Source organism: Melopsittacus undulatus, chromosome 4 (genome assembly GCF_012275295.1).
Source record: "Melopsittacus undulatus isolate bMelUnd1 chromosome 4, bMelUnd1.mat.Z, whole genome shotgun sequence".
Taxonomy (NCBI): domain Eukaryota; kingdom Metazoa; phylum Chordata; class Aves; order Psittaciformes; family Psittaculidae; genus Melopsittacus; species Melopsittacus undulatus.
Genome location: NC_047530.1, coordinates 29,920,084 through 29,934,647, shown reverse-complemented (window position 1 = coordinate 29,934,647; position 14,564 = coordinate 29,920,084). Strand labels below are relative to the sequence as shown.

Here is a 14,564-nt window from a genome sequence, read left to right as displayed (position 1 = left end):
AATTCTTTTGGCTTGTCCCTCAGTTATGCAGTTTGGAGATAAGCCCACTTTTAGGGTGAAGAGCAAATATTTAATAAATACTTGTTTGCTAATAGTGCTTTTACCAAAATCATTTGAGTTTTTCTGTAAGATATTTACAATTTCTAAAGAAAGACAACCCTAAAACAACAAAAATCAACCAAGAAAAAAAAATCAGAACACACACCCAAAAAACTAGTCCTGATCAGAGAACATAAGCACTTCTCCCTTTTTGTCCTTACGTATTTATGCTGTCCTACTAAAGAAAATGTGGCCAAAATGCATGCTTCCTTTTCCAATTTTAACTTTCTGGAATACCAGTTTCAATCACTTGTAATTGGAACTAACTGCTGTTAGAGTACTGTGGTTAGTAAATGGAAGAAAAACAGTAGCACTGTTACTAAAACACAGTTTGCCCTTGAGTAAGGCAGTGAGGTCTAAAGAAAACCGGTATTCAATTCCCAATTCTACTGTTTTCCTGGTTTTCATTCCTGTAATGTGACTGGAGTTACCTAATTATTTTTGTGCCTTAAACTTGTTTTCCTAAACTGTCAGTTGTGAGATAAAAGCTGTTAATAAGAGCCTTTGACTTTGTATAGCCTTGCAGTCTTTCAACATGGAAAGTGTAGAGACCTGTAGGGAAACACAAGTTTTGTTAGCTGTTTCTGTATCATGCATGTCTTGGTCTAGTCTCCAGAAACAGACTTCAGTGTGGCTTGCATCAAAATCTAAATATGTCTAGTTTGTTCCACATGCACATACAGTGTTTCAATTTGCTGCTCTTCAGGAATACAGCACCAGTTCTCAGAAACAGTTTTCTTTCCTTCATCACTGTATATGGTTGTTCAAGTAGGTCTTGACCCCTGAACTGTAAAACCTCTTAACTCATGTGAAAGTTAGTCCTGAAAGTCAGCTTAAGTAAATAATTCCAGCCCTTCCACTGCAGTCTTCTCAGGCTTTTAAGTGAATGCACTGAAGTTCACTTAAGAAGCTTTTAAGAGCTGATTGATTCTTTATTTGCCTTTTATAAGAGAATGCTAAATTAGGGAAGTAAGATTGTGACAACAAAATCAGAGCCTATTATGTTCCATACTGAGAGAAGTGTATGAAAATGTGTATGTAGAAGCCTTCTTCCTGATTGTGAGTGAAGACTAAGCTGAGAATGGAAAGTGCTTCTAAATACCATGATTATATACCTTCAATTATGTACATGTATTTGATGCTTGTTTACAGTTGTGTAACACTGATGCTGAATTAGGCCAGCAATGGCTTGTTGTTTTAGACTGGTTTTTATATATACACATGGATATGACCTCAGCTGTACTAAGCCCTCCAATGTCTTAGTGGCTTAGAGGCACAGAAAAGGGAAGAGAAAAGGGGTAGTGTCAACAATCTATCAGTTGCTTCCTTTTTCTACTTCATGTATAATAAATTGTATAAGCTTGGGGAATTTTGTAAGGTTTAATTTGGTGTTAAGTTCCTTTGCCTTAAAGGCATGACAGTCTTCCAACAAAGAAGTACTGGCTGTAAGTTTGGACTTGGTTTGTATCCTAGCTGTAGTGGAGGAATGGAAAAACTCGTTAGGAGAGTCTGATATACCGAGGAGAATTATCTGTCTGATTTCTTTGTAAAGAAAGGAAATCCTGCCCTTCTGACTACTAGTAAGGTTGGATTTCAGGATTAAAAATTCAGTTAAAGTGTTTTCAGCCTTTCTGCAAGGGAAATGACTATTAAATGTGACAAGTATAGTGTAGTATTACTGAGAACATGGCACTGTAGTATGGCAAGTATGTTTTTTAGACCTCAAAATAAAACTGTATATGAAAAGAACTACTTTTCTTTTCTAGCAAATGGTCAGCTGAAATCTCAGGTCGAAGTCATGCTATGCCTCACATTAAGACATACATGAGATCCTCTTCTGACTTCCAGAAGATTGCATGGTTCTTAGTTACAAGGTAAATGACTAACTATACACTCTCACTTAGTCGCGTAAGAAGTTCTTGTTTAATTGTAGGCCTGGATGAATTAATGCCATAATCCTTACAATGCTGTTAAGGAGTGCTAGGAATTTTTGTCTGTATTTAATGTTTCTTCATTGCATTGCCTCTTTTGGGGCTGCAGGTTGCAATGATTGTGTTATGGACCTGTTTGCAATCACACTATAATGTTATCTGAGCTTTAACTGCCAATTTCAGGCTTCAGCATCAGCTGAAGTGGTAAGTATTTTTAAACCTTGGGTTAAGTTTTTTTTTTTAACATGCTGTACATGAATGTGCAGGTTTGTAAAAATAGACACGGATTAAGCTGAAGTTTATCCTTATTCTGCCTTATTGTTGCAAAGCATGTAGATACCTAACATTTGGAATCTAACCTTTTGTCAGATTGAGCTGTTCAGCAGTCTAGCTTGAAGTCTAGCTTTGTATTTCTATTGTTTGGTTCTTAAAGAAGCTGAATGAGGGAGCAGAAGTTTCTTGACATGAGGGAACACTGTCTTATTGTGAATGAAAAATACACTCTGTTTCAGTTTTGCCAAAACTGAATTTTGTGCAACCCTATATGTTACAGATTTTGATCTTTATATCCTTACTCTTATATGCTCAGTCATTTTTCTTTTTCCCTCTTTATATTCTGTCTAACTTTCATCACTCACTGATATTGCTGCCTGTAATAGCAATAGTGATTAAGGTGCTTTTAAAAGGATTTAAGTTACTGAAATGTGATGCTGAATCCACCTAATACAGAAATTCATGGTTGCTTCTTTTTTTTTCCCATGTTTCTTATTCCACAATTTGGTACTATCAAAAAGCATCTGGGATATCAGTTAAAATGTAATATTTAAGCTATTGCATTTTGCTGTAGAAGTAGACTTTGACAACAGAATCGCATTTATTGTTTGACTCCCAACTTGATCTACTTCACAGCACATTACTGAGGAAGGATTAACTACACCATGGTGTAGTGCTGAAAGCACACTGAAATAAAAATACCTGAAAAATACTTCATAAATATATCAAAGAAAAAATGCCAGCAATGAAAGGTACTGTTTAACACTTGCAAAAATGCTCTGTACTTAATGTACTGTAATGTAACTAGTCATAACTGAGCTGGCCTTTAATCTTCCGAAGTCATCAAACTAGCTATTTACCAATACCAAGTTCCTTTCACCAAGTTCCTTTCTGAAGAAAGAAGATGGAGAGAACATTCAAGAGGTTGGATTAGTTTTGTAGATCTATTTGACACAAGTAGGATTGTATAATTATCCACATGTGCTTTACAAGTATGCTTCTGCTGCTCCCACTGTGCTGTAAAAATAGCAATAAGGAATAAAACCCAAATTACTTTCTATGGAAAAGACTCTTCTGGTAGAAGTGAAGTTCTCTTGCTAGAAGTGTATTGCTACAGCTGTGGTACATGATAATTTTCTGCTGTGAAGATTATGCCTTACTGAAAGGCTTTCTTTCTCTTTGCAGTGCCAATCTATCTAAAGCAGCTTGGGGAGCTCTGGAAAAAAATGGCACCCAACTGATGATCCGTTCTTATGAACTCGGAGTCCTTTTCTTACCTTCAGCGTTTGTAAGTTCATAGTTCCAAGTACAAATCCTGGGACATACTGAGAATCTGCAAATACTGATGAATGCTAATGTGACTAAATCTACTTACCAGGTTCTGTGTTTCCAGGTTAGAAAGCTAATAGCAAGTGGAGTTGCACAAGTTACCTTGTCTGTTTTCCTACACAGCAAGAATGGATTTAGTGTTGATGTGACTTTTGTCATGTTCCTGAAAGGCAGTAATAATTTAAGTTGTAATATATACTAAAAGCTGGTGGAAAGGATGATCCAGTCTCTTTTGTGGTTCTTAAAACTAGGTTGTGAGTGCATATTCACATTGAAGTGATGTGTACGAGTTGTAACTTGAAAAACAATTCCTAATGGTACACTGATTGATGTTGTTCTTTCCCCAAAATGCATTTGCAAAGTAATGACTGTCTCAAAACTTTCTGCTTTGAGGACAACTTTCTAATGTGTCTGGGAAAACCTCTGATGCAAATCTAAGAACACCTTCATAACAGGCTGCTCAAAAGCTGAAGGATTGTATCTTCTAAAACTAATGTGACAACAGTCTCAGTCTGTAGAAGACAGGTTTGACCCAGAATAGCTTCTAGTGTGTGGAGGATCAGGAGACATGAAACCTTTTTGTGATAACTGAGGTCCATCTACCTTGTAATCTAGTCTTAGTGCAGTTGTAGCAAATGCCATGGGGATTAGCACAATAAACAGTGTGCATGTAATCTCTTTAATGTATGTTCCCTATGATTTTTAAAGGCTCTCCAAACAATGATGGCTAGTAGCCATAACTTGGATTGTTCTCTTAATACATCAAGTTTCTTGTTGAATTACTCTTGCTGGTTTTTAGCTCTCTACAGATCCTGTGGTAGTGAGTCCCATGATTTAATTGTGCAGTGTATTTAAGAGAAAAGTTTCTGTTTAAGATTTTTTGTCTTTAGATTTACTGCCTGATAGGGGGGAGATGCAGAACTCTTGTTCCTTTTTGTTGATTCTGCCTTCTTTCTGGTGAACCTACAAGTACAGAAATGTTACCAAGAGTAGTTAATCTGTGAACAGAAACCATTCAAACTGTCCTGTATGAAAATTCTTATTTTGCAGAGGAGAAATTGCAAGTTTGAGAAAAGCATTTATATGCTGAAAGTCCATAGGAATATTTTTTTCTGATGAAGAATACATCTTTCCTAGATAATGTTTATGGGTGTTCACCTAATGTCTTGTAATTTGTTGATTAGTAATGTAGTCCCAAATGAATATTTACTAATAATATAACATTGTAAAAATGTGTACCATAACTGTAATTGTGGTCTCCTAAGATTGCAATATTCAGATTGGTTTCTGGTTGTATCTAAAGAACCCCTGTATCTCACTTGTAATATGGTTTCTAGTACTGTGAACCTTAGAGATAATCTCAGTCACTGTTCTCCAGCATGGCTTATGTGGAAGAAGACTTCTAGCAAAAATACATTGATCAGACTGAAATGAGAAAAAAACCTACAACTTCCTACAGTATGATGTGTTGGTTTTGGTATCACTGCACTCTAAACAAAAAAAAAAAACCCTGCCAACATCATTTGTGTAAACAAGTAATAATATCAGAATAATGAAGTATTGGGGGAAAAAACTGTGCAAACAGATTTAACAGCAACTGACCTTAATGGACAAAATAATGTTCTAAGAAGTTGTCTACTGTTATTTCTAGATGCTGCCAAGCAACGAATTTACAAATGGTACTGGTATGATTGCACATAGTGAATGAAGCTTTTTGATCACCAGATCGTGTAGTCATTTTACATAATTTGAATATTCCTGTTCTGGCTCTGGTTTTCCATGCATTGTTTTGGAAAATATGCTTCAAATGGGTAGAAAATCAGCAATAACTGAGTTAGTCTTTTTGCCAAGAGTGGTCATACCTATTTCAGATCTGAGCAATATGCAAGATTTTCATTTAAACCCAAAACAACCCACAAACCACCACCCCCTACCATGATAGTAGCCTGTCCAAGGCTGCTCTCACTCCCTACTTGTACTGGCACTAGTGCTCGGCAGATTCCTTGTGCTTTAAAACAGCTCAGAGTGGTCAAAAATTGCCCAAGTTTTCAGTATTGTTCCATGAATCTGCTTAGCAAGTTGAGTACTGATACAAGGAAGATAAGAAGGGCAACTTCAAGGGGGTAGAAAGCAGGGAAGTGAGTGTAGGATCACATTGAGATAACATTCCTTTGGCCTGTTTTTGGAACCAGAGCCTGTGGAGAAGACCAATTGGTGAAGTTTTGTATTTTCATAAATACATGTAAATTACATGTGTAAATGGCTAAGGGCTGTCTGAGGAAGATGTATTGTGCTCTATAACTTGTAGAGCCATGGCCCCAGGTCTTTCTGTTTTTGTCACACTGATCACTTTAAAGTAGTCACTGTTAAGGGTGTAGAAGGTTTTATTTTGCTTCATCAAAGGAACAGCACAGAGCTCTCAGCGGCCAACAGCAGATTCTTATAGAAAAGTATAATGGTCAGGCATGTAGTTTATCCTTAAGATGTCTTGACTTAGAGGCCTCATCTGTTAGCATCTCTTGTCTTCTCTCAAATGCCTGTAAGTTTCTGGCTGAGTTCCACAACAGAGCAATGTTGTATGAAGCACAGAGTTCTGAAAATTAGTTTCATTAGATGTTTTTCCCTTCTTTCATTGAAAGACATAGTAACAGTGTGTCCTGGGTTCAGCCATCTGGGAGCAGGGGGAAATAAAGGGTGAGTGAGCTTGTGACTGCATGGTTCTGAGTTACTGGCTGGGCGTAAACCACAGTGCTGTGGGATCCCTATTTACCTCTTCCATACTACTCTTTCTATAGACCTTTATCTTTTGGTAAGCTGAAGCTCCTTTAGCCTGCTCAGTTGCTCCTAGGATAGAGATTGTTTATTCTTACTGTTTTTTTCTATTTTTTTTTTCTTCTGTAGCATTTGGGTTGGGAGGGTAGTGAGTAGGGGGATGAAGGTGAGCATGTGATCCAAGTATAAATCTGGAGAAACAGATGCAGATGTAAATCTGTGATACAGTGTTGTTCTCAAGGCTCTCACTCACTGAGTCTGTTTGGCCTGCTGCACGTTTTGCAAAGTGGTATGTTAATAGGCTAGCCTCTAGTTGTTTTTCAGCTACTGAATGAGGAAGTTGTTCATCCAGAATTGGCAGAAATGTGTACATGTAAGAAACCGTAATTCCATTATATCATGTTTTGTGGTAAATTTTAGTTTGATTTTGTTGAATAGTGTAATTAAAATGTATGCAATATAGTGATGCTTAGTGCAAATACAATACTTTCCTTACAGCCCTCATAACTCTTATGTAAATAAGCACACAAATGTGCTTCTGTACAGGTGGCTGTACTAAAATTTGCCAGTGTGCGTGAGATAGTCTTATGTTTGAGTTTCAGACCTCTTGGAGCACAGCTTAAGTAAAACTAATCTAAAACTTGGAAGTATATTTAACTACCTATTTTGGAAGAGAATACTTAGTTCTTTTCCTCACAGTTTCCTAAATATTGATACTTAATTGTGAAAACTGACAGTAGTCACATGATGTGGTGTATATGGGAGCAAAGTGGGGACAAGGGCTGCAGCTGTCTTTCCTTTCTTCACTGGGAAGTACCTGCAGAGACACCTGATAACAAGGAGGTAGTCAGAGACAAATATTAATACTTGCCTTATGTATGTGCAGGCCTCTGATATTCAAGTTGAAGTGCTTAGCCTGTGAATCTGTTTCAGGAATGTACCCTGCAGTTCAGTCTGCATAAAAAATGTTTCTTTGATAACTTAGTCTGTTTGTTGAGACTTGTTGGTTCAGTGTGGCTTTAACATACTATCTGGCAGAGTAATCTTAGGTGAAGATAATGATGAACTAGGAATAGCCTGACACTTGTAGAAAATAGATTTTTCTAAAGTATGCTGGGTTTGGCTGATTTTGTTTGCAATTAAAAATACACAGAATACAAACTAGATGAAGTGCTTTGAGATGTGACTGAGCGTTCTTTGGCCTCGAGAGACTCGGTATGTTCTAGCTATTAGAATGCCAATTTAATACTGCCAATTTCTGATAGCTCTGTTTCTTCAAATTGCTTCATGCAGCTTGATCACAAAGCTAATGACACTTATTCTGGTAAACATTAAGACTTAGCATTGTAGAATCACAGAATAGTTTAGATTGAAGAAGACCTTAAAGGTCATAGAGTCCAACCATAAAAAGATTCCTGGCAGCAGTGCAGTTTGAACCCATGCTCGCAAAGAAACTAAAGCCTTAATCCAGTGCCTTAGACCAGTTGGCTGCAGTACCCTGGTGGATTTGGATAGCAAACACTTAATATTCCCAGTCTTAAAAACTCCACGAACTCTGCGGTTTGTGCCTTCTATTTTCTGCTGAATACAAATTTGGAAGTGGATCATTCTTCACTTGCCATCTGTTGACTGCAGATTTTCATCTGGTTTTTAAAATGCTTCCAGAACTTACGCTTTGAGGTTTGGTCTTGGCCTCTCAGGCTCTCAGAAATATGTTGAATGGTTGTTCTCAATGTAGCAGCAGCTGTTATCACTTACAGTTTTAGTGTCTAGGGAAAAATCAGCTGATGCTGACATTAGATCACATGCTTCTCTTTATTAAAAAGTAATGCTTGTAAAAAAAGATTGTGTCCTGTGTTTGAACTGCATTTCCCTTTCTGCTCCATTTCTGTTTCTCACCTCCTACATTTTTACTCTCACTTGTGTTCAGCTTGCTCTTTCAGCTGCTGGGGATTCCTTACCAGAGGCTGAAATAAATTTCATCTTTAAGATCTAAAATGTTTAGAGTGCCCTGTCATCTAACATTATGGAGTTCTGGGAAGCATGCTGCATATTTTATTATTTTTATTTTTTTTAATGAACTCTCTAATGGAAACCTTTTTTAATAGTCCCTCTTCACAGCTTTCATGTCTGGTAAGGTTCTAAGAGAAACTGAGCTTGTAAAATATGAAAATTTGTGGAATACTTAAATTTTCTAAAAGGTCTGTTGTACAGCCAATCAGCTTTTGGAAATAAGTCAGAGAAATATAGCAGTTACTGTTAAACTGAAAACTTACCCTTGACTGCCTACAAAGTGCTGTCAGATGATACAATTATATCTAGATAATCGGTCACAAACAATTAACACAGTGTTGCAGAGTCTGAAATACTATAAGGTGAATACTCAGTAGTAATGAGTAATACATTCTTTTATAGTTCTTGTGGGGATGAGTAAGCTGCATCTGTGTTAGAGAGCAGCCAGCCATTATGTGCATGTCTGGTCATCAGAACTGAACTTCTTATATTTTTGCTGAGTTCAAACAACTGAAACAAGCACCTTTGGTCATAGCTCAACTTAGACCAGAACCAAAATCAAGTAGGTTAAGCTGTCTGACTGTAACATTAACTTCCAAAGTAATGTCGTACCACTTTCTTGTTTGGTTTATATAGTTTCATATGAAGTCGTCTGTTCTGTATGAAATGGAGTGGGTGTGGGGAAATAAATACAACATAGGTAAACCAAGATTTTATATGTGAACTTTAGGATGTTAAGCCTTGCTTTTAGTGTTCACTGGACTGCTGCAGGATTTTCTAAGTCCAGCAGTAAAGACTCCCAGAGGCACATTTTTCCAAGCTGAGGAACTTTGGATTTTGTCCTGGTTTCAGCTGGGATAGATGTAATTTTCTTCCTAGTAGCTGGTGCAGTGCTGTGTTCTGGCTTTAGTCTGAGAACAATGCTGATAACACACCAATGTTGTAGCTGTTGCTCAGAAGCGCTTACCCTGATCAAGGACTTTTCAGTCTCTCATGCTCTGCTAGGGAGGATGGGCACAAGAAGCCAGGAGGAAGCAGGGGCAGGACACCTGACCCAAACTAACCAAAGGGGTATTTACAGCACAGCATGTCATGCCCAGTATATAAACTTGGGGGAAGTTACCCTGAAGGCCCAGATTGTTGCACGGGCCTGGCTCACCATTGATCAGTAGGTGGTGAGCAAATGTATTGTGTGCTCCTTTTTTTTATCATTGGGGTTTATTCCTACTTTTTATTATTGCTATATTTTACTTTAATTATTAAACTGTTCTTATCTCAACCCACAGGTTTTACCTCTCTGCAATTCTGTTCATCACACCAATGGACAGAGAGAGGGAAGAATGAGTGAGTGGCTGTGTGGTACTTGGTTGTGGGTTGACAAGCTTAGGAATCCGAATTTGTCTCTTCTTTTGGCTACTTACAAAGAAATGTTTTGATACACTTGAGTAAAGCTTTGTTTTAAATAAATCACCTCAATTTTGAGGATGGATTTTAATTGTATATTTTCCTGGCCAGAGGAACATGGTTACTGTAAAGTTTGTGTGCATCCTTAATTCCTTCCTGCCAAAGCTAGTGAGTTTTTAAATAGTTTTGCTGGGCTAAAAATAGTTTTGGGCTAGAAAATAGTCCTAAAAATAATTTGTTTTTTTTCTGTTTACTGGCACGGGAAAGGATAGTCTCATAATCATCCAGTGGAATAATCAGCTGTGTCCTGCTTCAAAATACTGTAGTGATATCAAATTGACTTCCTGAAACAGTATTTTTTTTAAATAGTCTGCAGTCTGCCTTGGATTTAGGGAAAAAAAAAAAGGCTGGGAAGTAGGATTTTAAAAGCTGTTCTACTTTTCCATTCATCCTCCCAATGCCTGCACGATGCTAATGTGCTATAAAGTTGCATAAGTCCAAAAGAAAAAAATGCTTTCCCAACTGAGAAATGTATTTCAACCCTTCAAAATACATTGCTGTAAGTTTCAGTCAAAGAACAAAATATGGGTACAGAGGGGAAAAAAGAATATAATTTGGCTGAGGAAAATTTACAAGGCAGGCAGATATTTTTCAGGCAAGATCCTACTGATTTCTTTTTTGGAAACAGCAATGAGAGTTGCCAACATTCAGGAAACGCTTAAAACAGACAAAATGTGTGACTTATTACAATTTCTGTGTGAAGACAGACACGTGAGAGTTATTTTTAAAAGCATGTGAATCTCCTCAGAGAGCCTTGTTAAAAAATGTGTTCCATAACCTAGATTCTTACTCCACAGTGCTTTGAGGAAAACATTTCCCGAATAGAAGCATTTCCTGAATAGAAGATCTCTACAGGTTAGAGCTTGACAGACAAATAAAACAACTTTAGGATCAATTGTTGGAGTCTAGTGGGATTGAAAGACGGCATCAGAGAAGAAAGAAGACTCTTAGAAGAGAGGAAAATATAATGGGTGACTACTGACGAAGAGCAAGGAAGAGGAAGGCAAAGGTGTAGAACAAGAAAAAGAAGTGAAGTACCTGAGCAGAAACACTGAAGTAGTAAGAGGGCACAGAGGGTAAAAAAAATGCAGCAGAAACAAAAATATTACTGGGTTGAAAAGAAGATAGGTAACAGAAAAAGAAATGAGATTAAAAATGTCCTATAAGTGGTGCTGTTTTCTTTCATGTGTGAAGAGCACCCCGAGCTATGAATTGGAATGGAATACATGTGGCATAGTTCTTGATACTGGATTTAAACTGAGATTTCTATTTATGTACCTAGAGGCCTATGTGAAAGGTGTTCTACACTGATTTGATAACTATGGTTACACAGATTTTAAACTCGGATGATGCTGAGGGACATGTGTGTAACTTGTCTGCTCTTGATCAGGCATGCGTATGAAATTAATTGTAAAATAGGAACCAACTCAGTACAGCAGAAAAACTTTCTGTGGCATTCCACATTTCTGCCATAGCTGTGTGTAGAAGACAAGAGAAGCTTACAGGTGCTTGAGGCAATCAAGCCTCATACAAGCCATTTTAGTTTGCAATTTACATGTCATCTTAAGAGTAATATGTAGGGCTGCACACCACCTGGACTGAAACCTGCCTACTGTGAGTTGTTTGCATTTGTTTTAAACATACTGCTTGGCACTTAAAGGCTAAGCTCTACAAAAGGCTGTACCCTGGTTTTAATGAGGTTATATGAAAAATCCACTGACCTTAATGGTGTAAGGAAGAGAAATTTAAAATGGCTTTTCATTCACAGAAGACCTTCAGCATAACCTTGTTTGCTTGTTTTCCCTGTTCTTTTATTTGAAAAGGCAGTGGCTTTTATGTAATCCCTGAAATAATACATGTTGTTTCTTACTTCACAGCTAGCAAATTGTTACTTCAGGTTGAGGGACAAAAAAAGCTTCTATATTCTAGAGGAGCTTGTTGTATTCCCTCTCTGTTTTTTTTTCCTCTCCCTTTTCTCTGTTACTATGATTCCTGAATATCAAAGAAAAAGGCATAAGGCTGCTTTCCATCCAGTGCTTTGTGTGTTCATATGAATGCCTGCTTCCTCTAACTTAAAATGCTAACATTTGATGAAGTAAAACTTCAGCCAAGAAGAACTAATAGTATTGTGAAAGTATTGTATATAGATGGGACTATCAATTCAGACAGCATGTATGTTTGAATAATATGGGATTTTTTTAGTGGTAATTAAAAAATGTGCTTGTACTATCACAAAACGGTAATCCAGTAAAACTTGGACTCGTGGCTACTACAGCTTGGATGATGCATATGTTAATGTTTGGACATGAGCCAGCAGTGTGAGCTCACAGCCTAGAACACCAGCTGTAAAAGGAGTGTGACCAGCAGGTCAAGGGATGTGATTCTGCCCCTGTACCCTGCTCTTGTGAGACCGCACTTGGAGTACTGCATACAGCTCTGGGGCCCCCAACGTAAGAACAACATGGACATGTTGGAGCAGCTTCAGAAGTCTGTGCAAAGAGCACCTCTCCTTTGAGAGGCTGAGAGTGTCAGCCTGGAGAAGAGAAGACTTGTAGCAATCTTTTAGTACCTAAAAGAGGGCCTCCAAGAATGCTGGAGAGGAACCTTTACAAGGGCATGTAATCAGAGGACATGGAGGAATTGTTTTAAACTGAAAGAGGGTAGATTCAGACTAGATTAAGGAAGAAATTATCTACTATGAGGGTGGTGAAATACTGGAGCATGTTACCCATTGAGTATGCTTGAAACATTCATGGCCAGGTTGGTGAGAGCTCTGAGCAACCTGATCTAGTTGAAGATGTCCCCGCTCATTGCGGAGGGTTGGACTAGAGATGACCCTTAAAGGTCTCTTCCTACCTAAACTATTCCAAGATTTTTTTAGGAAGAAAAATACAGTTCTTTGAATTTCTAATTATTTCTAATGTCTTAGAAATAATTAATAAAAGATTGATAGCCTTTAAACTCATAATCTGTTCTAATAAAATTATACTTCATTGACAATAGGCTATTGGAAATCTCAGCATTACAGATTTGCTTTTGTGTAACTCATAATTTATAAATGGGATCCAGTTTGTCTGGAGAAATGACAAAGCAGTATCATCTACTGAAGTTACTTGAATTGCTTGAAATCTGTCTGCTCTTGTATTGTGTTACAGGTTTTTTTTTTTGTAGTCATTTGAAATCCACTGTTGTTCTAATGTGAGTGTAGTCTTTGAAATTTTTATGCAAGCAGGTACAAATCTTCATTTAAGTCTTTTAGCATATATGGCTAGTGTTATCGAAGACATCTGAAAAGCACCGGTTGCAAGACTTGTTTCTGTATCAGAAGTTGAATTTTAGTTCATGAAGCACACTGAACTTCTAGTACGGTCTGGATGAAGCTGAACAGCAAAGAGAAAACTTTAAAAGCTTTTCCCTTTAGTTAAATATTTAAATGCCAGAGGTGTTTTGTTTAATAATTAATTTTATTCCAATGTCTGTAAGCATTTATGCAAAAGCAGCAACATCTTGTATTGACATATGCTGCCCATATGGAAGCCTATCACAAAGACCTTACTCAAATTAGGTAGAATTGTTTACACAAGCAAGGCCACAAGTGTGTTTACCTAGTGAATGTGGAAAAAGATTGGTATATGTGTAAGGGACTGAGAAGGTAGAGCGTATCCATTGTGGACCCAAGCCAGTGAATGTTAAAGAGGAGAGCCTGAAATAGTAGTAATAAGAGAAGCAAGCTGAGTTGTTTAGGAAGCATCTAATCTCAATAATGGAGGGAAAATAATTGGTTTATTAAAGTTTATTGAGAAAGAATCTATTGTGGATTATGTTTGTCTTTTCTCCCTAGAGCTACTAAATCTTTCTTCTGAATGTTTCCCTTCCTTCATAGGGATTGGACAAAGGTTACTTTCATGTGAAAGGAAAAATGCGTTCAGAAAGTGATAATCCAGCAACATACTTTCCTGTACCTTTTGACCTCCCACCAGAACAGTATGGAAGCAAAGGTAAGGTCTGACTTCAGAAAAAAAGTTGGTGTATTAGATATGAAGCAAACTAATTTGAATAACTCTGAGTCATTGGAATACTGCTATGTTCTAAAGCTTTATTTTAACATTTTTGTGGCATGACTGCATTTCAGGTTATATCAGTCCCACATTCAGTTTGTGATTTCAAAGAAAGAAACTATACAGTCTTTTTGTGCTGTTTTTTTCATTATCATTTAAGTTTTGGATCAACAAACTGGATACTACCTTTTCATTCTTTTTCTGAAATTCTTGCATACATTAGGAAAATAAATATTTTTATGGAATTTAAATGCTTTTCTGCAGAACTGATGGGAGAAGGAGTGTTAAAAGAGGACTGTTTGGAAGAGAGCAGGTGTTAGGGGAAAAAGCTAGTCCTTTGGAAGTGGGGTGAAAAAGAAATACCATAGAGCAAATGTGAAAGAAACGCTGTAAATTAGAAGGTGGAAAAGTTGCTTTTGCTCCATTCTGTATTGCATAGTTTAAGACTTTGTTATCTTAAAGATCTATGTTGAAATCCTCCTGGAGGAGCAAATGGTTATATTTCATAACACTTGAAAAGGCTTTCACGATCTCAACCTCCTTAGCTCCTGAGACTCTCTAGAGCATGCAAATCAGGAAAGTGCTAAGTATGTGCTGCTATGAGATGATGATGACCCCAAAGCCT

The 14,564-nt window shown here is 37.3% G+C and overlaps 1 protein-coding gene across 2 annotated transcripts in view; it reads left to right on the top strand.

Moving 5' to 3' along the window:
- The window catches only part of TDP1 (tyrosyl-DNA phosphodiesterase 1), a 47,181-nt gene that overhangs the window by 19,639 nt on the left and 12,978 nt on the right, over nt 1-14,564 (top strand). For both annotated transcript variants that reach the window (XM_031049428.2, XM_005149499.3), the window contains exons 13-15: nt 1,866-1,973; nt 3,489-3,591; nt 13,765-13,879. In XM_031049428.2, coding sequence (XP_030905288.2) covers nt 1,866-1,973; nt 3,489-3,591; nt 13,765-13,879 — 326 coding nt within the window. The remainder of the gene's footprint in view (nt 1-1,865; nt 1,974-3,488; nt 3,592-13,764; nt 13,880-14,564) is intronic.